The sequence below is a fragment of the Typopeltis vanoorti genome, chromosome 13, assembly GCF_054136105.1.
Source record: "Typopeltis vanoorti isolate ZY-2024b chromosome 13, IOZ_Tvanoo_1.0, whole genome shotgun sequence".
In the NCBI taxonomy this organism is placed as follows: Eukaryota; Metazoa; Arthropoda; class Arachnida; order Uropygi; family Thelyphonidae; genus Typopeltis; species Typopeltis vanoorti.
The window spans coordinates 105,139,045-105,162,523 of NC_143561.1; the positions used below are offsets into that span (position 1 = coordinate 105,139,045).

The 23,479-nt window shown below is 34.8% G+C and overlaps 1 protein-coding gene across 3 annotated transcripts in view; it reads right to left on the minus strand.

Moving 5' to 3' along the window:
* Vps45 (vacuolar protein sorting 45) overlaps positions 1-23,479 on the minus strand; it is a 172,586-nt gene that overhangs the window by 54,925 nt on the left and 94,182 nt on the right. For all 3 annotated transcript variants that reach the window (XR_016549286.1, XR_016549285.1, XM_090403157.1), the window contains exons 8-12: positions 19,880-19,990; positions 12,225-12,392; positions 11,891-12,058; positions 2,746-2,853; positions 818-939 (exon numbers count right to left, since the gene is read on the minus strand). Coding sequence is in view for 1 of the 3 variants with exons in the window: in XM_090403157.1 (XP_090259283.1) it covers positions 818-939; positions 2,746-2,853; positions 11,891-12,058; positions 12,225-12,392; positions 19,880-19,990 (677 nt within the window). In the remaining 2 variants the exon portion in view is untranslated. The remainder of the gene's footprint in view (positions 1-817; positions 940-2,745; positions 2,854-11,890; positions 12,059-12,224; positions 12,393-19,879; positions 19,991-23,479) is intronic.

Genomic DNA, 23,479 nt, shown 5'->3' on the forward strand with positions numbered 1-23,479 from the left:
TTTGCCCAATGAAGGCTAATGATGAAAAGTTGTTTTTTTTTATTTGGTCATTAAAAATACAACTATAACCAATACAATAAATACAACTAAAACAGACTAACCTATAGTGAAAACATTGGTTTTCACTATAAGTTACTTGTGGCTTCTTCATGACAAAAAAAAAAAAAAATATATATATATATATATATATATATATATAGGAGCCTCCATAGCTTAGTAAGTCAGTATAGACGAAGTCCTTTGGCTGGAAAGACCTGGGCTTGATTCCTGTCAGGTCTCTTTCGATAAAAGATGAGTTAGCCAGTCTCATACGAAGGGTAGGGAGTTTTTCATTCCCCAGAACAGGCAAACCGACCACATGAACACACATGGATTACAGTCATAAATACACCCCAGGCATATGCTGGTCCCAAGCCCAGATAAAATTGGGGATTGGGGAAAGCAATGGTGAACCTGTAAAAAATCTCACCAGTGTTCCTGGTGAGATTTTTTACAAGTTAGTTTTTAGCTCACTTTTAGCTGAGCAGCCCTCATAAGGTTCTTCATGTCCTAGATGGAGTTTTATACAAGCTCTTTCAATTGAACCTCATGATCAATGAGGTTCAATTGAAAGAGCATGAATTCAATGGCAAATGAATTACGGAGACTCTTCAGTTTTAACTTATTGTTTTTTTCTTGTTTGTTTAAATTTATTTATAGCCATATGAACCTCAAGTTTTCTGGTGTGTGTGTGAGCATGTGAGGAGGATGTAAGTGCAATTATCAAAGATAATAAACATATTTAGTTAAACTACTTTTTAAATTATTATTCACATACCTTTCTCTTAACTGTGAATTACCCAGATAAGGATAAGAAGATTCTTTTAGTTTTCCTTTTATCAACTCTTCCAGAGTATCTTTCAAATAAGGTTTATGTTGTGTATAAATATTTTCTATACCCTAAAAAATTATTTGTCATAAATGAATGTTACATGCATACATAAGTGCCATTTTAATAAAAATACACATACAAGGCATCAATACTTTTTTTCTTATAGCAGAAGTTACTGTACATTTTTATTACCATTATGGTCAATTATCACTATAGCAAACTCATAGAGACCAAAGAAATAGTTTGTTATAGGGAATGTTTGCTATTGTGTAATGAATTTTCATATGAACAACACTGATATTATGGAACTTTGCAGTGGTTTGCAGTAGTGAATAAGTTGCTATAATGATAGTTGACTGTACTCACACTATTTATCTAGTAAATAAGGAAAAAAAATCACTTAGTTTTAAAGCAGGATAAAAATAAATGTAATACTGAAAAAAAATATGCATGAAAGTTTTAAAAAATCATTAAAATTGAGTGGCATATAGAGGTAAACTGTAGACTGAACTATACAAATATGACTGAAGAAAAAAATGAGAGCTCAAAATCAAAAACCAAACCTTGAAGTCTCTGTGAAAAACTGAAGAAAACCTTGATTCAGCAAGGGAGGTATGTGATCTTGTTTGCAAGAATAGAAAAATGTGAACATCATAGTGGACAAAAGAAGTTAAAGAAGAAGAAAAGAAAGCAAATCAAAAGTGCCTAGCAAGTACGTCAGCATGTGCTTTGAGAGAATAACAGAGAAAAATATAAGAAAGCAGAGGATTTGTGTGAAAGTAGCTAAATAGAACTCATGGGAAGATTTCCATAAGAATATAGAAGATATGTATCAGTGTTACTAGCACAAAAGTGGCAAAATGTTGTGTAGGCTATGAAAAGTTCAAAAATGGAGGAAAGGTACTGACTGTACAAGGTATCAAAAATGATAAAAGTGTTATGAAAACTCAAGATAAAGATATTCTGGAGTATTTATATATATCACTCCTATATGAGACTGCAATGCCCATAGCAAATAAATTATTTGTTTTATTAAATTACTAGATCAAAGTAATCTGTAGACATTCTTTTTGAAGAGGCAGAGTTTGTTGCCCTTGAAGCATACTTCATGAGGAAAGGCTGCTCCACAGAACTTAAGTAGATGGAATGAAAGAAGAATGGAAGTAGCATGGTTTGGTGAGTCAGCATTTCAATTAAAAAAGGATGATGGACAGCTGTTGTTCATGTTGCTAGAAGTCTAGCAAAAATGAAGTACTGCTAGCATGCAAAGACGGATGCAATGCATGACGCAAGCTGTTAAAAAATATACTATTAGTAATAGAGAAAGATACTGTGTTTATTTCATGACAATACTAGTTTTTAAGTTTGCACTATTCAAATTGATGATTTTTTTTTGTATAATTGTGTGATATTTTGTTAGGATTTTACTGTCTCAATATTGTCTCCACATATAACAATTATATTCAACATGGCGACTGCCAGTTTTACTTCTACACCTAGCCTCTCACCAGTCCTTTGTTGTGTACAACTTTTGCAAGTATCCCTGATGATGTAAGTCTGATAATTTATGAAACTTGTAGGATTATAATTATGTATTTTTATTAAGCTCTTTATTTACCTTAAAATGTGGTCTCAATACCGGAAGCTTCCCACAAGTCTTAACAATATTTGATAAGTAGTTTTCAGTTTGACTGTCATAATATCAATGATGATTATAATGATGACTATAATGATGATTATAAGTAATTTTCACAAAATTGCAGATTGTTGTGATTTTACATATGATATTCAGTTGAGTCAATTTACTTTTAAATAAGTACTATACATATGCACCTGAGAAATTATAAATAATAAAAAAAAATTTAGGTGCTTACCTTTAGCCCTTTGATCACTTTTTTAGTAAATGATCGAACGTTATCAGCAGTAAATAAGTCATTATTCCGAGATTTACTACCACCAAATTCCAAGATTTTATGAACCATCTATATTAAAACATGAAATATTATGAAAACAGGTATCTACCAATCAATCACAAGCAAGTATATTGTTATTAACCATTATGTAGATATCATTAAAGATACATTTTATTTATAATACAAGTTGTACACAAGACAAATTATTATCTCTTATCATAATAATAATGTAATTCATTATTATTATGATAAGAGAACTATCATGGATTCTGAAGACTTTATGGGAAGCTCACACTAACATTTTTCATAAATTACCTGTTATATTTTCCTTAACTACTTCACTGACAAAGCATTCATAACAACTTCCACAACACATTCATCAATCTCTGAGCAAACATCTAATCTTCATGTCCTCATTAATGCCTTTTTACACAACTCCAAAGGGTAACTTTTTGTTTCTCACCTATCCTGTCATGTATTAGAATATTTCTTCAGTGCAGATACCTACACTATAAAACTCCTTAAATCTCTCTACCTGTGCCCTCTTTTCAGTCTATCAATTAAATCACTGTTTTTCAAATCTTTATGACTGTGAACCACAATAAAATATATATTTTACACATACTGGCCACTGAATCAGCAATCTTTATGCAGATGTACGTAAACATCACTTATGAGCATATATGCAAACTACTTGGTCATGTGAGTCACCATGTGTTCTAGGCAACTATTTAAGAATGCTGCTGGTCATTAATCATCAATAGGAAAAACAAAGGATCTTTTGGAGTTCGATAATAGACTTATTGTGGGTGCCCATCTGGCTGGAGCCACAATTTTGAGAACAGTAAAGCTGACTGGTTACTCAAAAGGAGAGATATCCAGAGTGTTTAATCAATAGAAAAATAACCCACATTGCTTGTCTAAGAGGCATAACTGTGGTCCTAAGACAGTCTGTCAGGAGCGAGATCACCATCATCTAAGAAGGCTTGTAGAAATAAACAGAACTTCTTGCATGCAGCAATTGACCAAAGCTTTTAATGATGGCTGTTCCAAATTCACATCTCACTGAACTATGAACAGTGAATTGAAGAGGATTGCTATTGGCAGTTGCATGCTTATACATAAAATAAGTTTCTAATTCAGTGGCCAGTGTGTGTACATCTCATCCCAGGACACACACAACAATATATATAAGGTCAAGAAGCAATAGCCCAAGAGCACTGAAGGTGTACAATATGAGGCAACTTTGTGGTAAAGGTGGGGCAAGCTCAAAGAACTTCACTGCCTTCCAAACAATCTGTTTAATATCTTATGGAGCAGATACTACACTCTTATCTTAGCCAAAAGTGTAGCATCTGTCCTTATTAGTTTAATATCTATATGGGTCCCCATCGGCCCCCAAAATAAACCAATCTTTAGAAGGCAGAAAAGTGTGTATGGCTTAGTCCACCTTTTTACTTTATCGCAGTTTACTTTATTACATGTGATAAGAAAGTAAACACAAAAAATGTAACAAAGTTAACATCAAACACGAATTCTATTAACATTTAAATACAACACACACACACACAAACAAAAAAAAAATAGAAATTAGGAAATATTTTATTTAATGCTATAGATGTGCTGTCTATAAAACATAATTCATTTTATTCATGACAATAAACAGAGTTTTGCTAACTATGCCTATTCTTTTGGTGAAGACTATTGAGGTGACAGAGGGAAAAGTCTAATATGTCTGGGCCATGAGATCAAATAGAAAACACATCATTTACACATCTTAACCAGATAGAATTCTAGTCTGAGAGGAGATGAGTCAAGAGTTTGCTTTTCAAAATCTTCCATGAAAAAATTGGTAAGGGGAGGGAAGGGGGAGACTCTTTATTTGTTTATAAATTTTGTTCTTCCAAGAGAAATAACAGAAATGGATAGCAAAGGAAAACAGATCTATGATATCAAATAAACTTTTTTAAAAGTAATAAGATGTTGGTGAACAATAAGGTGATGTCAAAGCTCAGTAGGACATCTGTATTATTAACTGTTTGAATTTCAACAGAACTTTTAAAATGGGAAGTTTTTATTTATGATGTGGTATAATAAGAGGGGAGCAAAATGTTTCACTTTTTGGATAATTTATAGCAGGGGGGAAAAATCAGTTGCATCTATTACAGGTCTTTGGGGAATTTGGTTTATGAATTTCAGGTAAGTTGAATATCTGTGGGAATGGGGAGTGACAACTGAAAGGTTTAAGTCTTTTTGTGATGTCGGAAGGCCAGGAAGAAATTTTTTTTTGAGTAGACTTTTTAATTTTTTCATCTAATATTTAGTGGGATCATGATCTAAAGGTTTGTAGGTGGAGAGGTCTCTGAAAATTATATCCATTTTCTTATTATATTCACTACCATTAAGGATAACAGTAGGCTTGCCTTGTCTGTTCTGGTGATGACTATGCTGATATCTTTACATAGTTTCTTGAGTACATTGAGCCGGTAGGATGATAGATTTCTTTTAGTAGGCAAAGATCTAGAAAGGGAGTGGGCAATGTGAAGCCTAATGTTGTTAGCTATCTCTGCTAACACCACACATCATCACAGTAAATTTAGAAGAGAAAGACTATTTTTAGAATCTGCTGCTGCCCTTAAAAATCAGACTAATTTGAATAAATTTAGTTGCATTAAACTTCCCAAAATGTGGGGAAGAGATTCAGATTCATCATCCCCAATCTCAACAAAAAGGATGGATTAGAAATTCCAAGAATCTGAAAGACCCACCTGCAACCTACACAATGAGAACATGACAAAACAGTGTTTTTTTTCTACAGTGAAAATTAAAGATGTAAGTTATGCATTATAATACAAAAAGGAAAAGCAAAAGAGTGGATAGTTTTTGCAGGCACTAGTGATTTGAAATGTATGATATGAAATAATTAATAACTATTTTTGTCTATTTTTTTTTAATGTGTACACGTTAATCAAACATATTCAATTGTTGTATGAATAATTTCCCTTACAACATGATGATTATGATGACAATGATAAGTCTTGCAACATGCAGATTTTTTGTTTTACATTGTCAAAACTCACCAATTGCTACAACAATTAGAGAATCGACAAGGCTAGTTGATGTTTTGAATACTCAAGGTTCCCTTTCTTGACCTGACTGTTTGCAGCTATATGGTGTCCTTAGCATAACCAAGGACACCATATATATAGCTGAGATATTTTCAATGAGGAGGGAATTTCTTTTATCTATAGCTATGTCGTTCATTAAGTTCTGCTTCTGCAGAACTCAGAGCTGCTACCTTCAAGATTTTTCTTGTTTCTTTGATGGTTTGGGGAACTTTAGGTTTAAAATCTCATTCATCCACAAAATCTTGAAAATCTTTCGGAGATATCTTGTATTTCAACATATTACAGGGTTTATACAAATTTTTTTCTTCTCCTGCCAGAAAGAATTGTTAGCTAAATTGTAGGTTCCAGTAAGTTGAACAATGATAGTACAGTTGTGTATGAATCCTTTTCCTTACTTAGCGGTGCTGTTCATGTTGTCATTGACAACATGGATTAAATGTTCTTCTGGTATTCTTATGTGTTTTTTGTGAAAAACACATAAGAATATGTGAAACTTGCAAAATGGAATTATTTTGCAAGTTTCAGATTTTATGACACTGGGCATAAGCTTCTCATATGTTCCCTATCAGTTATTTGCTACAGTGCTCTTATACATCTTCTAATCAGCCCTTACAAGCATTATCTCTGGACATTGTAATTTTGAAGAAAGAAGCGAGAGTCTTCCAAGATGTCAATAATCAGGGCATGGTCCTCAGTGGAGCTCATGCTTTCTGAACTGCTTTTGTGATTCTTGCACTGCATGCTACCCAATGGGACTCAAAAACTCATCCAATTTTAATGATTTGTACTTCTAAGTCCTGTGCAATTCTACTTAATTCAATTTGATTTTTATTGATGTATGATAGAAGGAATAGATTTTATCAATGAATGACTCAAAACAGTTGACTAGGGTCAGACTTAACTGTATCATGCATGTTAACTAAACTCTGTGACTTAGTGTCAACAAATAATTCCAGGAAAAAATGAAAGAAGTCTGGATGCAACTCCTGATTTCCATCCTAACAAGCTACTTGTACCATCTGAACAAAAAGCTATTAAATTTTGCTTTAAATAACTTAAGTGAATCCACATTAAGAACTAATAAAGTGTAACAAATTGTTTTGCAGCTATCAAATCCAGTGTTAGATCCTGAATGGACGATTTTTAGAAATTATTCATTCAGAATCTAACATAAGAATTTGGCTAACTCAGATGATACCTGGTTGCACACAGTTCTGAATTTATGTTGCAAGGGAATTTGTATAATAACATGTAAATCGTACTAGAAAAATCTTGTAGTTGAAAGTTAAACTGAAGGATTATAGGATTAGTGAAATTTTAATAAGGAAATTGTAGTATAATCTTGTCCCATTAAACTGTCTTAAACCTAATAAGTCGCCAAAGAAGTTAAGAGTACGAGTGCAAAGGTCGGGTTACATACGCACGTATCGGCCGTAATGCCACCAGCTACAACATACGAGGAAGATGACGTAAGCGGGATTCCCGAGAATACAGCACCTAAACGGCAGCTAGGACTTGAGGATCACCTTAAGGGCATGAAAACGAAGGGTCGTATGTGAAAGAAGGGACGAAATATAAGCGGAATGCGCGCGATAATGAGGGGCTTTTTTCTTGTTGTTCCTGACTTCACTTCGAGGATTCCTGAATAGCGAACGGAGTAGGGATGAGCGAGAGAGATGTCCCACTCGAGTAGGAGCAGAGAATGCGTGTATCGAGGCAGTGAGAATTTCGAGTCCAGGAAGAATGTAAAACGGACGGCGTAGTCGTAAGCCCATTGCGGAAGCTACCAACAGAAGGAGGACCCGAAATACATGCGGCCGTTAACAGACCTTCGGAAGAAAAAGATTGGGTAACGTAAAGACCTTTGTTGTATGTTTAAATGAGACAGAATTTAATGTTAGATCATATTAAGTGGACATTTCATAGTGGACTATAATAAGGATTTGAATTTTGAGATAGAGTAATTCTGCTAAACAAAGGAATGTCAGGAGTGAAATTTTAACTGCATGTGACTGAGATTATATGTGAATTTGATATTTTGTAGATGATTTATATCAGAATAGTAACAGGTTGAGAAATGTATTTTATTGTAGCAAGAATTAAGAGTTTGATTTAGAATAACATAGTTAACTTGTTTTAATGTTGCATAGAGTATGAGTAATTGCCAAGTTGGTCTATGAGTGTTTTCTAAAATTAGTATTGAGTAACTAACTTAGTAAGAGATTTTGTAAAGCTTAATATCCCATTTCAATTATAGTTGTAAAGTGAATTTGTTCCAATAAACATGTTTTATTGTATATGCCTGTTTCGTGCTTGATTCGAGAATTCAAATTACCACTAGCAAAAATTTAGAACCATAGCGGGAGGGAATTTAATGAAAGTGTTTGAGTAATAGATTTATTGGTCATGACTGCAATTAAAATCAGTATCTATTTAGTGCATATTAGAATGAATGCCAGTTAATGTAGGAATATTTCCCTGAATTTTGAATAAGCTCATATTATAGGACTCTGGCTGGCGCAGCAATAAAAAAATAAATTTGCTAGTGTCCGAAAAGGAAGCATTCCTAGGTAGAGTTGAGTAGGGCATTATTAAGGAAGTAAGTTAGTATATTAAATAACAATAGCGAAAGTAAAACGAAGATTTAACACCAGCTCTTTTAAATCAACAAAAATTAACAGGATCTTCAAAATCATTAATGTTGTTACATTACCACTAACAATACCACTAAAACACTTGTATGTGAAATTGTGATCACTTTGTCAATATTAATATAAATTTGACTGCTTGGATTATTATTTTAGAAAAGAAAAAAAACTTATTTTCTCAACTCTTGGGAAATGTGTTTGCCAATTCATATTGTTGTTTGCCATGAATGCAAACAAATACGAAGATTTAATTTAACCCATGTTTCTTTTGTAGAATTAGTTCATCTGTTTTGTCCGATGCTAGATGGTTACACTTTATCAAACTACACTTCAAAATACTGACTGTTGATTTTAAATATTTTTCATCACATTTATAAACCTTAGTCAATTTATGTAGCTTATTTTCTTTAGAATCAGCAAGAGAAATGTCATGTTCATGCAACTTCTTACATATTTTGGCTGCTGAATTCCTTTAGTAGAACCACATGCAACTACTTCTGCTGACTGCCATTCTGAGGAGAGAAGAATAATGCTTTTTGAATTGACATGTACTGTTATTATTTTTGCATATGTATTACATCCAACACTGTCATTTTGGTTATTTCAAGGCCATAGATATCTTTTCATGAAATACTATCATTGACTATATTGTTAAATTATTATTTCAGTTTTCTCACAGCATGCCTGTGTTGTCACTTGGAAATGATAAGTCAAAAACTCATTTGAATGTTCACTATTAACAGAACCAACAGTTTCACCATGCACTTTAATCCTCTCACATAGGTCGATGCCACTACCAAAAAAATTTAATATACTACTTTGCAGTTTCATTATTATACTTTTGACAAAAACAGCTAAAACCAAGACAGTCTTCTCGAATGAAAGCTAGAAAGATACTGTAAACAAAACCATTGTGATTCACTCAGTGAGTTCAATTAGTAATGGCAATCAAACTATGTGATGGTGCAAGCAAACCCACTGTGTTGGCAGAATGTTAAATTTGGAGCAAAGTGTTCATGATATTATTTCAAGTATAATATGCCTGAAGAAAGTGCGAATTTCATATTAAAATATATCATAATGAAGTGCATATAACATTACAAGATGAGCTGCATCAAAATCCCGCACTTTGTCATTATTTAAGAGCCTTCGTATTTGCTATAATAAAAAATGTGTGCTATTCTAGTACACATTTTCATCATTGTAACATGCTTACATGAAGTTGGGAGACAAGGAGTCATGGTTTCTGTTGCAATCGACTAATTTCAAATAATTACGTGTAACCTTCAATGTTCATGACCCCTATAATAATTTATTGTTTTCATTTCACTTATGCTGTAAAACATTTAGTAAGATCACAAGAATATCACTGAAACATTTGTTTTCTGTCCCCACAATAAGTGGTTCAGAATGCGACAAATTTTAACAACTGGTTTAGGTAAACGAACTGAATGACACTACTAGTTATTACAGAAAAAAAAAAGTGCAAAAGAAGAGCAAGAGAGTCAAAACTGTAAGTATGAATGAGAAGAAGGACCATGGCAGCAAATGAGTAGTTTGCTATCATGGTCAGAGAAGTGGTGTAGGAGAAATAGTGCATAGTTTGCAAATGTATGTAGTGAATTTCATTGATGAAAGAAGGGTGTGCTGAAAAGTTGTGATAATCATCATGAAGGAATTGAGGTAGAGCCATGCAACTTACATATTATTCTATATATTCCCCACAAAGTGTCACACACTTGTTACAACACTGCTGCATCATTTGCAATCTGCTGAGAACAAAGTCTTTCCCTTTTTTCACAAATCAGTTCTCAGCTGCAAATATGACTTCATCTGCAGTAAATTTTGTCCCTTTCAAGTGCTTCTTTAAATTTGGGAATAGGAAATAGTGAAACAGAGCCAGGTTTGGTGAACAGGGTGGGTGAGGCAGACATTCAAAGCCTAAGTTGTCTATTGTCTGTTGGGTTTCATGAGCAGTGTGAGCAGGTGCACTTTCCTCCAAAAGCAACATGCTCAGTTTCCTGTGATGTTTTTCCTTCAGTAGCTCTTTCAATTCTTTCAGAGCTGTTGAATAAACTGCTACAGCTGTAACAGTTTCACCTTTTTTGAGGTACTTGGTAAGGATTACATCATCCATATTCCAAAAAACAATGGCAAGAACCTTCCCTGCTGACTTTTGGGTTCAGAACTTCTTTGGTTGTGAAGAACCTTTGTGCTTCCACTCCACTGACTATTATTTGATCTCTGGATCATAGTGATGAAGTCATGTTTCATCAACTGTCACAATACAAGGCCAAAAAATTTGCACCTGATGATGCAAATTAAAATGACCCAAAATCCCTTAATGTGACAGCCACGTTCTCTCTTTTGGTCGGAAGTCAAACATTTGGGGACCCACTTCGCTAAGAGCTTCTGCATCTCCAGATATTAATGGATAATGACCCCAACTCATTCACTGGATATCCCCAGAGTTTTGCAATGTTTTTGGCTGGTATTTGTCTATCATCAAGGTACATGACATGCACTGCATCGATGTTTCAGGTGTGACTGCAGTGGAAGGTCTTCCTGACTTGGGGTTATCTGTTGTCTCAGGATGCCCAGTTTTAAACTTGGCCACACATCTGGTAACTGAACTGTTGGATATGTTGGGGTACAGTCCCCTACAGTCTCACACAATATTTGGTGAATATCAGTCAGACTTTTCTTGCAGCATGAGAAACTTTAAAGGAGAATAGCTCCATCTGCATTAATAGATATCCAAAATAAATTACAATAAATTAATTTAGTTAATAAATTATTTTTTAAATATAAAAAAAAACCACAAATTAAGGAACATAAATAGTGAGTATTAGTCAGTATAACTTTCTAAAATTGAGAAAGTTTTATGCAATTATTTTTGTTCAAGTTTGAGTTATGAATGCAAGAAAAAAAAAAACTTCTGATGATTCTTCAAAAATTATATTATTAATAAACTTTAATATCAAAACAATGTGCTTGATCTCCATAACTATCTTTTAATTTTATTTCAAAATGTATTAATCACTAAAATTTAAAGCTTACTCTAGCCTTTGAAGCTCCTGTGAAAATAGCTAACCAGCAGATAAGTCTTTTTTTTTTTTCAATGAAATGAAAAAAAAAAAAAAAAAGAGGTACATAAGAACATTTTCAAAAAAATTAAGAGAAGTATGAATACAGCACTGTTTCTGTAATGGACACCCTTCCATTATATCTCAATTTTTTGTTCACTTTATACCTTCTAAAATAAGATACTTCTCTCTAGAACACTTAAGATTAAAACAGTGACCTAATGAATAGTGAAAATTAACTTACCCTAGTTAATTTCTCATTCTTTCCACTACCAATACGTTTCTTTAATGCATCTACTAAACCTGTGATATCATTATTACTATGACGCTCATAATGAAGTGCATATAACATTACAAGACGAGCTGCATCAAAATCCCGCACTTTGTCATTATTTAAGAGCCTTCGTATTTGCTATAATAAAAAATGAAGATATGTGTGCTGTTAGCATGAACTTGTTTCTTGAACTTTAACCAAAAAAAAAAAAAAAAAAGGTATTTATTGTTAATAACTGCTTTATATGTATAATTTATTCAGACATTTTAAGGTAACATCCAAATAAAACTTATGACTATCTTACTTTTAATGATTCGGAGTGATCAGATCTGCAAACTAATTCTTGTTCTGCCTCAGAAATTTCCAATAGGTGGTGTGTTGCTACCAGTCTTGAAAGTTCTCCCATCATAGTTACATGTTTTGCTACTGTACCCGACATTTTTTTGAACTGTGGATAGTTTTCTACAAATGCCTATAAAGAAACAAAAATAGGTTTCAATGAATAAAGCAACTGATGATCAAAATGGACAAATCTAATTTTATGAGGGAGATAATGATGTCATCTCCTTCAGAAGATAAACTACAGAAGACTACAGAAGGTAAATATCACAAAGGCGACAAAACACTCATTACTGAATGAAGAGAAATAAAGGAAACAGTTCAGTTTCTCATTGCAATTATCTCTGATTCCTTTTAGGAACTGGTGACAATAACAGAATAGCAAAATAGATATCCAAAATAAATGACAATAAAATAATTTAGTTAATAAATTATTTTTAAAATTAAGGATCTCCTGGGTGCCTGAAGCAATTACAGTCAACTCTCATTAAGGAGCAAGGGGAATAGTTTGTGCATAATTTGCTGTAGTTAATTTCCTTTAGCATAGCATTATGTCCCACAGGAATTTGGTTGGAAAATTTCAAATTGGAAATTAAGGATCTCCTGGGTGCCTGAAGCAATTACAGTCAACTCTCATTAAGGACCAGGGGAATAGTTTGTGCATAATTTGCTGTAGTTAATTTCCTTTAGCATAGCATTATGTCCCACAGGAATTTGGTTGGAAATTTTCAAGTAGTTGCTATAATGAGAGTTAACTATTTTGAAAATGTATTAAATAAGGCAATCAGCAATAGGACCATAGCAGAAAATATCCAGAAGGAAAGCAGACACAAATATTGGAGGTAAAAAAAAAAAGCTATCAGAAATCTGATATCTGGAAAGGCATCTGGAATAAATGATATTCAACCAGAAATGCTCAAATATGGAGGTACAACATGTTTATAGTGGCTGTGCTACTATAATTCAGAAGGCTTGTCAGAAAGGAGAGGGGGGGGGGTGCTTAAGAGTCAAAGCTGTATAACTGAGAGGAGACCTCCACATAGCCTTTAAAGGAATGTGGAGAACTGACCAGTGCTTCTGACTTAATGTCCAATCCTCACCTTCTCATGATGCACCCTGTCAGGTTGTCTACCTGAACTGAACAAATGAGGATGGGCTCGCAATTTGGGATTTTGGGTTAAACCGCAATATAAATTGATGTTACAACATGACAGAATTTCATTCCAACTGGGGCACTGCCCGTTAAACAAGATCCCCATTGTTTTTGCCAGGGAACCTGGATGAACAGTGAAAAGTCAGCTACTGGAACAAATCCTGAAATACATCCAAACTCAACATCACCAGAGTTCAAGATCGGTACTATCAACATAAGAAGCCTAAATGGCAAAGAAATGGAGAAAGCTGAGAAATTGGATAACTACCACATCGACATAATAGGGGTGACTAAAACAAAAAAGACAAAACTGGTGAGATTTTTCTAAGCGATAAATACAAAATGTTATATCAGGCAATAACAATCAGGGAAAATGAGTAGTTATAGTATTCAACACTAAATGCAAAGCTAATATTCTTGAATGGCAGGCGACATCAAGTAGAGTGATGTGGGAAAATATCAGAGAGAACTGGACAATGAGACTAATTTGTGCCTATGGTCCCACAGAAGGTTCTACTTCTACTAAGGTAGAAGTGCAGGAATTTTTTTGAGGCTTTACAGAAAGCAACTTACAATGAAAAAGCAAAAGTTGGACCTTGTTGGGGATCTAAACAGCAGAGTAGGAAATGATTGTCAGACATACAAAAATATTTTGGAAAAATTTACAGAAAAGAGCAAAACTAATAATAATGGCAAATACCTGTGGGATTTCTGCTCAGAACATGGACTGGTTATTACTAACACGATGTTCCAACATAAAAATGTACATAAATTCACATAGAGAGAAGAGGCAAGGGATAAGAAAAAAAGTCTCATTAACTATATTATTGATTTTAGCAATGTTTTCTCACTGGAGCAGGACACTAGCGTGTACAGAGGATCTGAAATTAGAAGTGATCACCATTTAGTCTTGAGCAGGATAAAATTGAATTTCATATTGAAAAGAAGAACATGTCAGAAAGTTTTAAAGTGAACAAAAGTTGAGCAGCTCTCAGATGTGAACTGCATACTAACATACACAAACATTATTCAAGAAAAAATGAAAAAGTTTGAGAAAAGAGCCAAACCTTGGAGATTCATTGGCAAATCCTGAAGAAGACATTAATTGATTCAGCCAGAGAGGCATGTGGTGAGGTTGTCTGTAAGTATAGAAAAATCAGAAATCCATGGTGGACACAGGAAGTTAAAGAGGCAGTGAAGGAAAAGAAGACAGCATATAAAAAATAAGTCAGCTTGTGCTCTTAGAGAATACAGAGACAAATGTAAGAAAGTTAAACAGTGAGTAAAACTAGCTAAACAAAAGTCATGGGAAGACTTTAGTAAGAATATAGAAAAATATCAGGAAAGCAGTAAGATGTTCTGGAGGCTGTTGAAAAAAGCTCAAAAATGGAAGGAAGAGTGCTGTAAAAGAAATTAGAGATGATAAAGGTGGCATAAAAACTACAGAAAAAGATATCCTTCATATATGGAGTAATTACTTTGAAAAATTGCTAAATGAAACAATCAGAGACAGCACAGGGGTAAAAAATACTCAACAGGCATGCAATCAGGAATACATAACCATACTTGAAGAATAAAATGCTTAAAAGCCTGAAATGTGGAAAGGCAGCAGGAGCAGATGATATTCAACCAGAAATACTCAAGTATGGTGGTATAAAAGGCTTACAGTGGATGCACTGCATAGTTCAGAAGACCTGGACAAAGGGAAGAATTCCAGATGATTGGAGAAGAACTCATAGTACTCGTATATAAAAAGGAAAATAAAACTGAATGTGAGAATTATAGAGGTATTTCCTACCGAGTGTTGCTGGTAAGATTTATGCAAGTATACTTGAGAAACAGTTGACAAGGATTGTGGAAGGGAAGCTTGGTGAAGAAGAAGCTGGATTCAGGCCAAATAGAGGCTGTCAAGATCAGAATTTCAATTTATGACGAATAGTTGAGAAATCATGAGAATATAACAAAGATCTGCATTTAAGTTTCGTAGATCTGGAAAAGGCATATATGACAAGATGCCAAGAGTAAAGCTATTCAAAACACTATAGTTGTATGGTGTCAATGGGGCATTATATCAAGCAATACTTAGTCTTTATTTGAGCTGTAAGTCAGCAGTTAGAATTGAAGGAAGTACAGGAAGACGGTTGCATGTTAAATCTGGTGTTGTTAGACAAGGATATACATTATCCCCTCTGTTATTATCTGTGTGGATCACATTATGAAGGCAAGTAGTATTAAACCTGATATGAAAACTGGAGATATTAAAATCAGCTCTTTCCTTTATGCAGATGATATTATACTTCTAAATAAATCAGGTACAAGTCTGCAAGATTCCCTGACTAAATTGAATAATTGTTGTAATAGATATGGTTTGAAGGTCAGCAATAACAAAACCAAGACAATTAAAATAGACAGAAACATTGAAAATATCAACTGCATCGTGAATGGAAAACCTATAGAAGTAGTAAAACATTTCAGCTACTTAGGCATGATTTTAGTGAAGATATTAAATTAAATATGGAAATAGACAACAGAATCAATAAAGCTGGTATGATAGGAAGTCAACCGAATAAATTTATATGGAATAAGAGAGAAATTAGTCAAAACACAAAATTAGCTGTATACTAGACGGTGTTTAAACCAATTTAAATTATGGATCTGAGAGCTGGATTAGAAATAAAACACTTGACCAAAGATTACAGACTGCAGATATGAGAGTCCTGAGAAAGATTAGGAGCATGAAGAGATGGTATCAATGACAATCTTAAAAACAAGGATATTAGGAAAGAACTTGACATGGTTAGCATCCAGGAATGTGTTAGCAGAGCTAATCTCAGTCAGTTGGTATGGTCACTTAAGCAGAATGGGAGAGGTAAGATTGGCAAGACAAGTGTTCTCTGCCAGGTTGTAATGAGTAAAAAGTGCCTTAGAAGAGAGAAATATAAGAGCTGATAATGTTGGAGTCTTGACAGGTAACAGGTTGATTTGAAGGAAAATTGTAGATAAGAAGTTGGTAACGATGTAAGTTTTTCATGTAGTACTATCATATCCTGTATATCAGGAGTTTGATGATGATAATGTTGGTCAGAAGGTTGAATTCCAAATGAATACAGCATATTCATCTTGTAGTGATATATATAAAAAAGGAAATAATAAGTTGAGTTCATGCCTATGATTTTATGCAAGCATACACAAAGAAAAGCGTTTTTAAAAAAATTGCTGAATTGCAACTTTGTGAAGAATAAGCTGTTGTTAGGCCTGAATTCCAGCCTAACAACAGCTATCAGGGCCAGATTTTTATTTTAAGACAAACAATAAACATCCCATTGAAATATTATCATTCCACTTACTGGTTGGAAGGTTGGGAGAAGGGAAAGACCTGAAGTAGCCAATGCTTGATCTCCAGAGCAGGGGCTCCAGCTTTTACTCTTCTTCTATTTTTCCATGCAGTGTGAGTGATACCCTTCAAGATTAGTTAAACATACTTGGAGGCCCAAAGTACGTTTAGTTAAACTACCCAAAATCTCCTCCATTTTGAGAGTAGAGCAATAAAATGGTTTCACAGGTCAGCCAGCAGAGTAAATGGACCTGAACCTCATGGAAATGAGTCTGGAAGCTTCCTAATCAGCTGGTGCAAAATCCTGCTACTAGACTGTATAAGAGTGGGGTGAGATGGGGTCTGAGTAGTGATATGTGGAAGACACTCTTGAAGCCATGTAATATCAAAGAGACTAGTTGCTTTTTGTATGGGTGGCTAACCACTCAGCCAACCCAGCCTGGTTGGCCAAGTGGTTAGCGTATCCGCTCTCTAGCCAAAAAATTGTGAGTTCGAATCCTACCGTAGGCATGGATGTTTGTGATTGTCTGTGAAAATACTAGTAGTGGTGGTGGGTGGCAGATTCCGTTGGTAGATTGAGTGGTGGAGACAGTTGTAGAGTAGGTGCCCTCCCTCGATGAGTCTTTGGATTCCCTGGAGGTGTCAAGTAATAATAATGATAATAATGGGCAATATATCCAAGAGTTCCCCTCACAGTATGATATTACTTTCAGCTATAGTTGACTCTCACTATAGAAAACACTGTTATAACAAGCAACAAACTATTCAAATGTTCTATAAGCACAATATTATTATAAAGAAAATTCACCATAGCCTGTATGCTAGGACAAACCATTCATGCAGTCACTATGAGTTGTTTATATCGGTATATAAAGACTGAATAACAATGAACCAAGGACTATTTCCTGTGTTATGTCGCTGGTCACCTTAAATCTTACAGACTCACCCTTCCTCCGATAAAACACTTTTTGATAACTGTCAGTCAGCCATCGTCATATTAATGTTAATACTTTATAATCCAATCTCATTCACTATGCTGTATCCATTACCTGTCTCTAACTGAACAGTAATGTTATTATAAAATGCAAAAAAATTGCTCAAACATGATCTTCCCTTAGTAAAATCCATGCTGTTCATTGCAAAGTATAGATTCTCTGCCAACTTATTTCAGCTAGTTCAGCTGAACAGTCTTTTAGCAGCCATGCTGATATCCCATTGGCACCAACTGCCAAATTCTTATTCACTTGGTGCAACAGCACTAGTACCTCCTCTTCATATGCATGAGTTTCTTCATCTAGTTAATAAGTTCAATATTGCATACACCAAGATGATAGCTTTTAGCAAAATGGCACTCATTATTTGAACAATTTCATCTACATCTTTCACCCACATACAATTGCATTCAGTAGTTATTCTTCACATTCATTCTTTCTTTTACTTGCAGATTAATGACAGAATTCTTTTATATTTTTCTATAGCTTCAGTGTATATTCTTAGACTTAGCTTTCTCTACCGTAGTTGTAACTCTTCATAAATTAAAGTCACTCATGATGATTACTTGTTTAGCACCCATTATGTTTATTTCGTAATGCATTGTGTCATGATCAGCAATCAATCCACTAGATTTGTAACAACACCCCATTATGTATTTGACTTTTGTTAAACTCCACTTCACTTCAGATCAGATGGTTTCAAACTCAATACCACATGGAAAATTGTTACCAGTATAGCAGTTATAGCTTTCTACCATAAGTGGACTCAATTCATCCAATATCATTAGCAGCACACCCCTCCTCTCCTATCCTCCCTATCTTTGCTAAAATACTGTACCCTTTACACTCAATATCAATCAGTATACCTGCCTCTGATAACCAAGTCTCCCTAATGCCTTAACAGCCAGTTAATTTGAAGCCCAATGTATTCACCAAGACAAAAAATTCTACCTGTTTATTTTTGATGGTCCTGGCATTCATGTACAGACATAAGTTACCCACATGCTTTTTTTGTATACTCATTTATGTAGTCTGAGTGGTTATATTTTATTAGTACTTTGGCTATCTTTTCAGCTGTGCCTTGGATATATAGAATAGGTACAGTGGTGTTGTGTTCTTGTATGTTTGGAGAGAGAGAGAGAGAGAGGGAAGTACGGGACATGTAGTATTTAATCTATTTTGTGGAAATTGTGGCCATTGGCCAAGAGAGTATAGCAAAGATAATAGAGTTCTGGGGAAATGGCTACATCATTAGAGCCAGCAGCCTTGACTTTGTAAGTATTTTTAGAATTCCATGTTGTTAGGCTGGATGATGATGTGATTGTTTATGTAGGTGTGTGTGTGTGTGTGTGTGTTGGCTTTCTACAAATGGGAAAAGATAGTGAAGCATCTGGAATGGAAGGAGAGTGACTAATATATCAAGAAAAAGAGTTATTTGATTCTTTTTCTAGCATGAAGTGAATTTTGGGGTGTTGACTGTTAAAATAAGTTACAAAAAGCATAAATAAATAAAAAAACTTGATTTTTTTTGAACCCATAAATGACAAACTGAGGATTTACAAAATTAATTCTGAAAAATTTCAATACAGTTTTGTAATTTTTCATACATATATGTCCAATACATACCATTTGATTTGCTAACTGAACTTTTAAATGTTAGCATTGGTTGATTCTTTCCCAATTTCTCAAATAAGCAAGCAAATAAGTATTATGCAAGCATAATACTTATTTGCTTGCTTATTTGAGGTACGACTAATCATAGAAAACATGTTTAGTTTTCACAGCAGAATTTCTTGGCTCATCTAATCTTTGACTGAATAGTACTATAGCATCCTTCATGCTATAAAACAGCTTAGTCTGGTTTGGCGAGCTCTTAGTACAGCTGAAGCTACCTATACTATGAGACCAGCATATTGTCTCTCCTGATCTTAATTGCATATGTTCTCTGGCTCATTCTGTAAAGATGAGTTATCCACCTCCAGATGAAAAGCCTTTATACAAATTCCTTTTATCCTGCTTCAAAACAGCATTATAATATAACTGTTACTATTTAAACATTTATTATGCATCCAAAAATATGCTAATATATTCAATGCTGATGATTTAAGTAATTTAAATAACAACAAAAAAAATCTACTTACCTTCATATCTGCAATAGATTCAACCTTCTGTTGACTTTTAGTCTTCCTCTGAAAGTCTTCCATTAGATCTTTGATGTGTGCTCCAATTTCTCCAAAATCAAGATACATGTTCTATAAGCAACAACAAGATAAAGCTAGTAAATGTCAGTAATAACTTACAGACCTTACAAAAACAGTATTATGGGTTTTATATAATTCTTTTACCCCCCCCCCCTTTTTTTTTTTTTTTTGCAAATAAAAATATTTTTAGTCTGCAGATGCCTTGAGTTTCATTTTGCATGTTTTGGGATGTGGAGAATTTACAACACTTAAGTTAATGCTATTTACAATCTATGTTTATACCTTTACTCTGGAGACATTTTGAAAAGATAATGCAGAGCTAGTTGACATCTGATTACTTCAGTTCCCCCAGCAGATCAGCTGTTTGAAAGAAGGCACTAGTGAGCCAAGCGCTGTGGACATGTCTAAGAAGAGCTCCTGATTGAGATAAGTTATTCTAGGAATAATTAAGTATATATGCGTAATTGATTAAGAGCAGCTGTAAATGTTGTGTGCTAACCGTATTATTAATGTGGGGGATTTTTCTTGCCTAAACTTAATTACAAAATCGTTATTATTAGACCTAGTAACCTGCAGGGAAAAAAAAAAAAAAAATGGCGCCAGCATTGTCATTCCATGACTTCGATTTAGATTTCAGTAGTTTCGTTAAGTGTGAAGTCTGTTATATGTATTCTTTCGATTACATAAATGATTTGTGGATGTTTAGAGTGGATGGAAGAAGGGTGTGTGCGAAGTGTGACCTGAAAGAGGAAATGATGAAACTGGTAATTAATTTACGGAATTAACAACGCATATAAAGTATATTAATTAAAGATAACTTTAATGAATCACTTCTATATTTCGGCAATGTCACATTGCCATCTTCAGGAACATAAATTCACTTGGTGCAACAGCACTAGTACCTCCTCTTCATATGCATGAGTTTCTTCATCTAGTTAATAAGTTCAATATTGCATAAAATTTATGTTCCTGAAGATGGCAATGTGACATTGCCGAAATATAGAAGTGATTCATTAAAGTTATCTTTAATTAATATACTTTATATGTGTTGTTAATTCCGTACATTAATTACCAGTTATGTCTAACCAACGTATAAGTCTTACTACTAGGAAATGATGAATGCAAATATGAAATTGATGACAGAAAGTGTTGGTAGCGAGAATGTCGTGGGGAAAATGAGTGCATGTTTGAAAGAGAAGGATGGTGAGAAAGAAAGCCGAAAAAATGTTAAAAAATCAGTAAAATAGGAAAAGAGCGATTTGAAAACCGTAACGGATGTTAAAAGGGATGAAAGTGAGGTGAGAGTGGCAGAAGGAAACGAAATTGAGAGAACGAATGAAACTAGAAATGGTGTGACGCAGAAATCGAAAGTGAAAAAAATTGAAAGAATGAATGATAGAGAAAAAATAATGAATGATGGCGAAAGTTGGACTGAAAGTACAGAAACAAAGAAAGATGAATGAGAGTGAAAGTGAGAAGAATGATAGCGAAAGTTGGACCGAAAGTACGGAAACAAAGAAGGATGAATGAGAGTGAAAGTGAGAAGGGGGGGGGGGTCGGGGGTTAGAAAGATTGAATGATAGAGAGAATGTGTCACAAGATTCGGAAGTTGAATTGGATTGGATGAGGCAAGAAATGAAATGGATGCGGAATGAAATTAAGAGAATTCAGGTCAAATGCACAAGGTATGTTTTCCAGGTGGTAAAATGAGTAAAGGGATCGAGGCATTGGATATGAGGCGGAATTGAGCAAAAGAGTTAATAGTATTAATTGGTACAAATGATTTGAGAGAGGACAAAGAGCGTGTCGGAATGGATATCAGAAGGCTGTTTGGAAGGATAAAAGAGAATAGAGAATAGTGTGACAGGAAGGGTGGTCAGTGTGTTGCCGAGGTATGACTGTGGTGAAATGAGGCAGAGAGCAAGGATTATGAATGATATGCAGGCTGAAATGTGTGAGGAGATGGGAGTATAGTTTGTTGATGTGTGGAATGAGTTTGAGGGACGAAGTGAGCTGTATGGGAGCAATGGACTGCATTTGAGTGGTTATGGTGTGAATCGCTTGGAGAGACTGCTGCTGGAAGGTAGAGAAGTGAATAGAGAGAATGAATCAGATCGAGAGGAGAGTGATGTGGAAGAATAGGAGAGTAAGACAGGAGAGATTGAAGAAGTGGAAATGAATGGGGAAGTGGTATGAGTATAGAAAATGACAGAATGGGTGTGCAAGAGGAGCAGGGAAATGGGGAGGTTCAGGGTGGACAGGGGTACACAGCGTGAGAAAGGTCGATCCTCCAAGAGGAGGTGAGAGCATGTGTAGGCAGGAAAGGAATGGGATGACCAGGGATCAACAGGAAACAGTTGGAATTGAAAAGGGTTCTAAAATGAAGAAGCAGAAAGGGAAATGGCTCCAGTCGAGCATGGAGAGATCACATCGAGTGAGTGGTATCAGTGGAACTAGCTGTAGATTCAGAAATGAGCTGTTGTGTTTGTATACAAATGCTAGAAGTATAAGAAACAAGGCAGATGAAATGGTTGCACTAATTACGTCTGTTTACCCAAAGATTGTCGGAATAAGTGAGACATGGTTGGAAGAGGATGACATCCTGACAGGAATAGAGATGGAAGGGTATGATGTGTTTCATGAGGATAGAAGGGGTAAAAAGGGAGGGGGAGTGCTACTGATGATAGAGAAAGAATTATGTCCATACAAAGTAGAAATGCAAGACGGAAATAGTGCCAGCAGTTTTGAGGCAATATGGTGTAAAATAGAGGTGAATGGAATCAAATACTTGGTGGGATGTTGTTATAGACCAGATAATGTGGATGGTGGTGATAGTGAAATGTATAGTCAAATTAGCCAAACAAATAAGAAAGGGGTGATCATTATGAGTGATTTTAATTATGGTAATATAGACTGGAATGATGATATAGCAACTGGAAGTAAAGAAAATGAGTTTCTTGAGTTTCTGAGGGATAACTACCTCAGACAGTATGTAACAGAGGGCACACGAGATTTAAGGGTCTTGGATTTGGTCATCTCATCAGAGGATGTAATTATAAACGAGGTGTCAAATCATCCACCAATTGGTGAGAGTGACCATGAGGTGATTACCTGGGTGGTTGCCAGCAGTGTGAGGACCCCTGTGAGAAAAGGGTATATGTGGAACTACAGAGGGGGGGGGGGTGATTATAAAGAGCTCAGGAGACAGCTTGCGGGTGTGGTGTGGAATTAGCTGGAAAAGAGATCAATGCAGCTTGGGGGATTTTCAAAAAACTATCTAGTAGATGCAATGTCTAAATGTATTCCAAGGGTGAGAAGGTTAAATGAGGTAGGTGTGAGATGGATGAATAAAGAGATTAAGCATGCAATACAGAGAAAAGGGCATTGTGGAGGCAGCATAAGAGAAGTGGAAATAACCAATTTCATGAGGTCTACAAAGACCAGGCAAGGAGGGTGACTTGGTCGGTGAGAGTAGCTAAAGAGAGGTATGAACAGCAGTTAGCTAATGAAGCCAAAAAGAATCCTAGGGAGTTCTTTCGA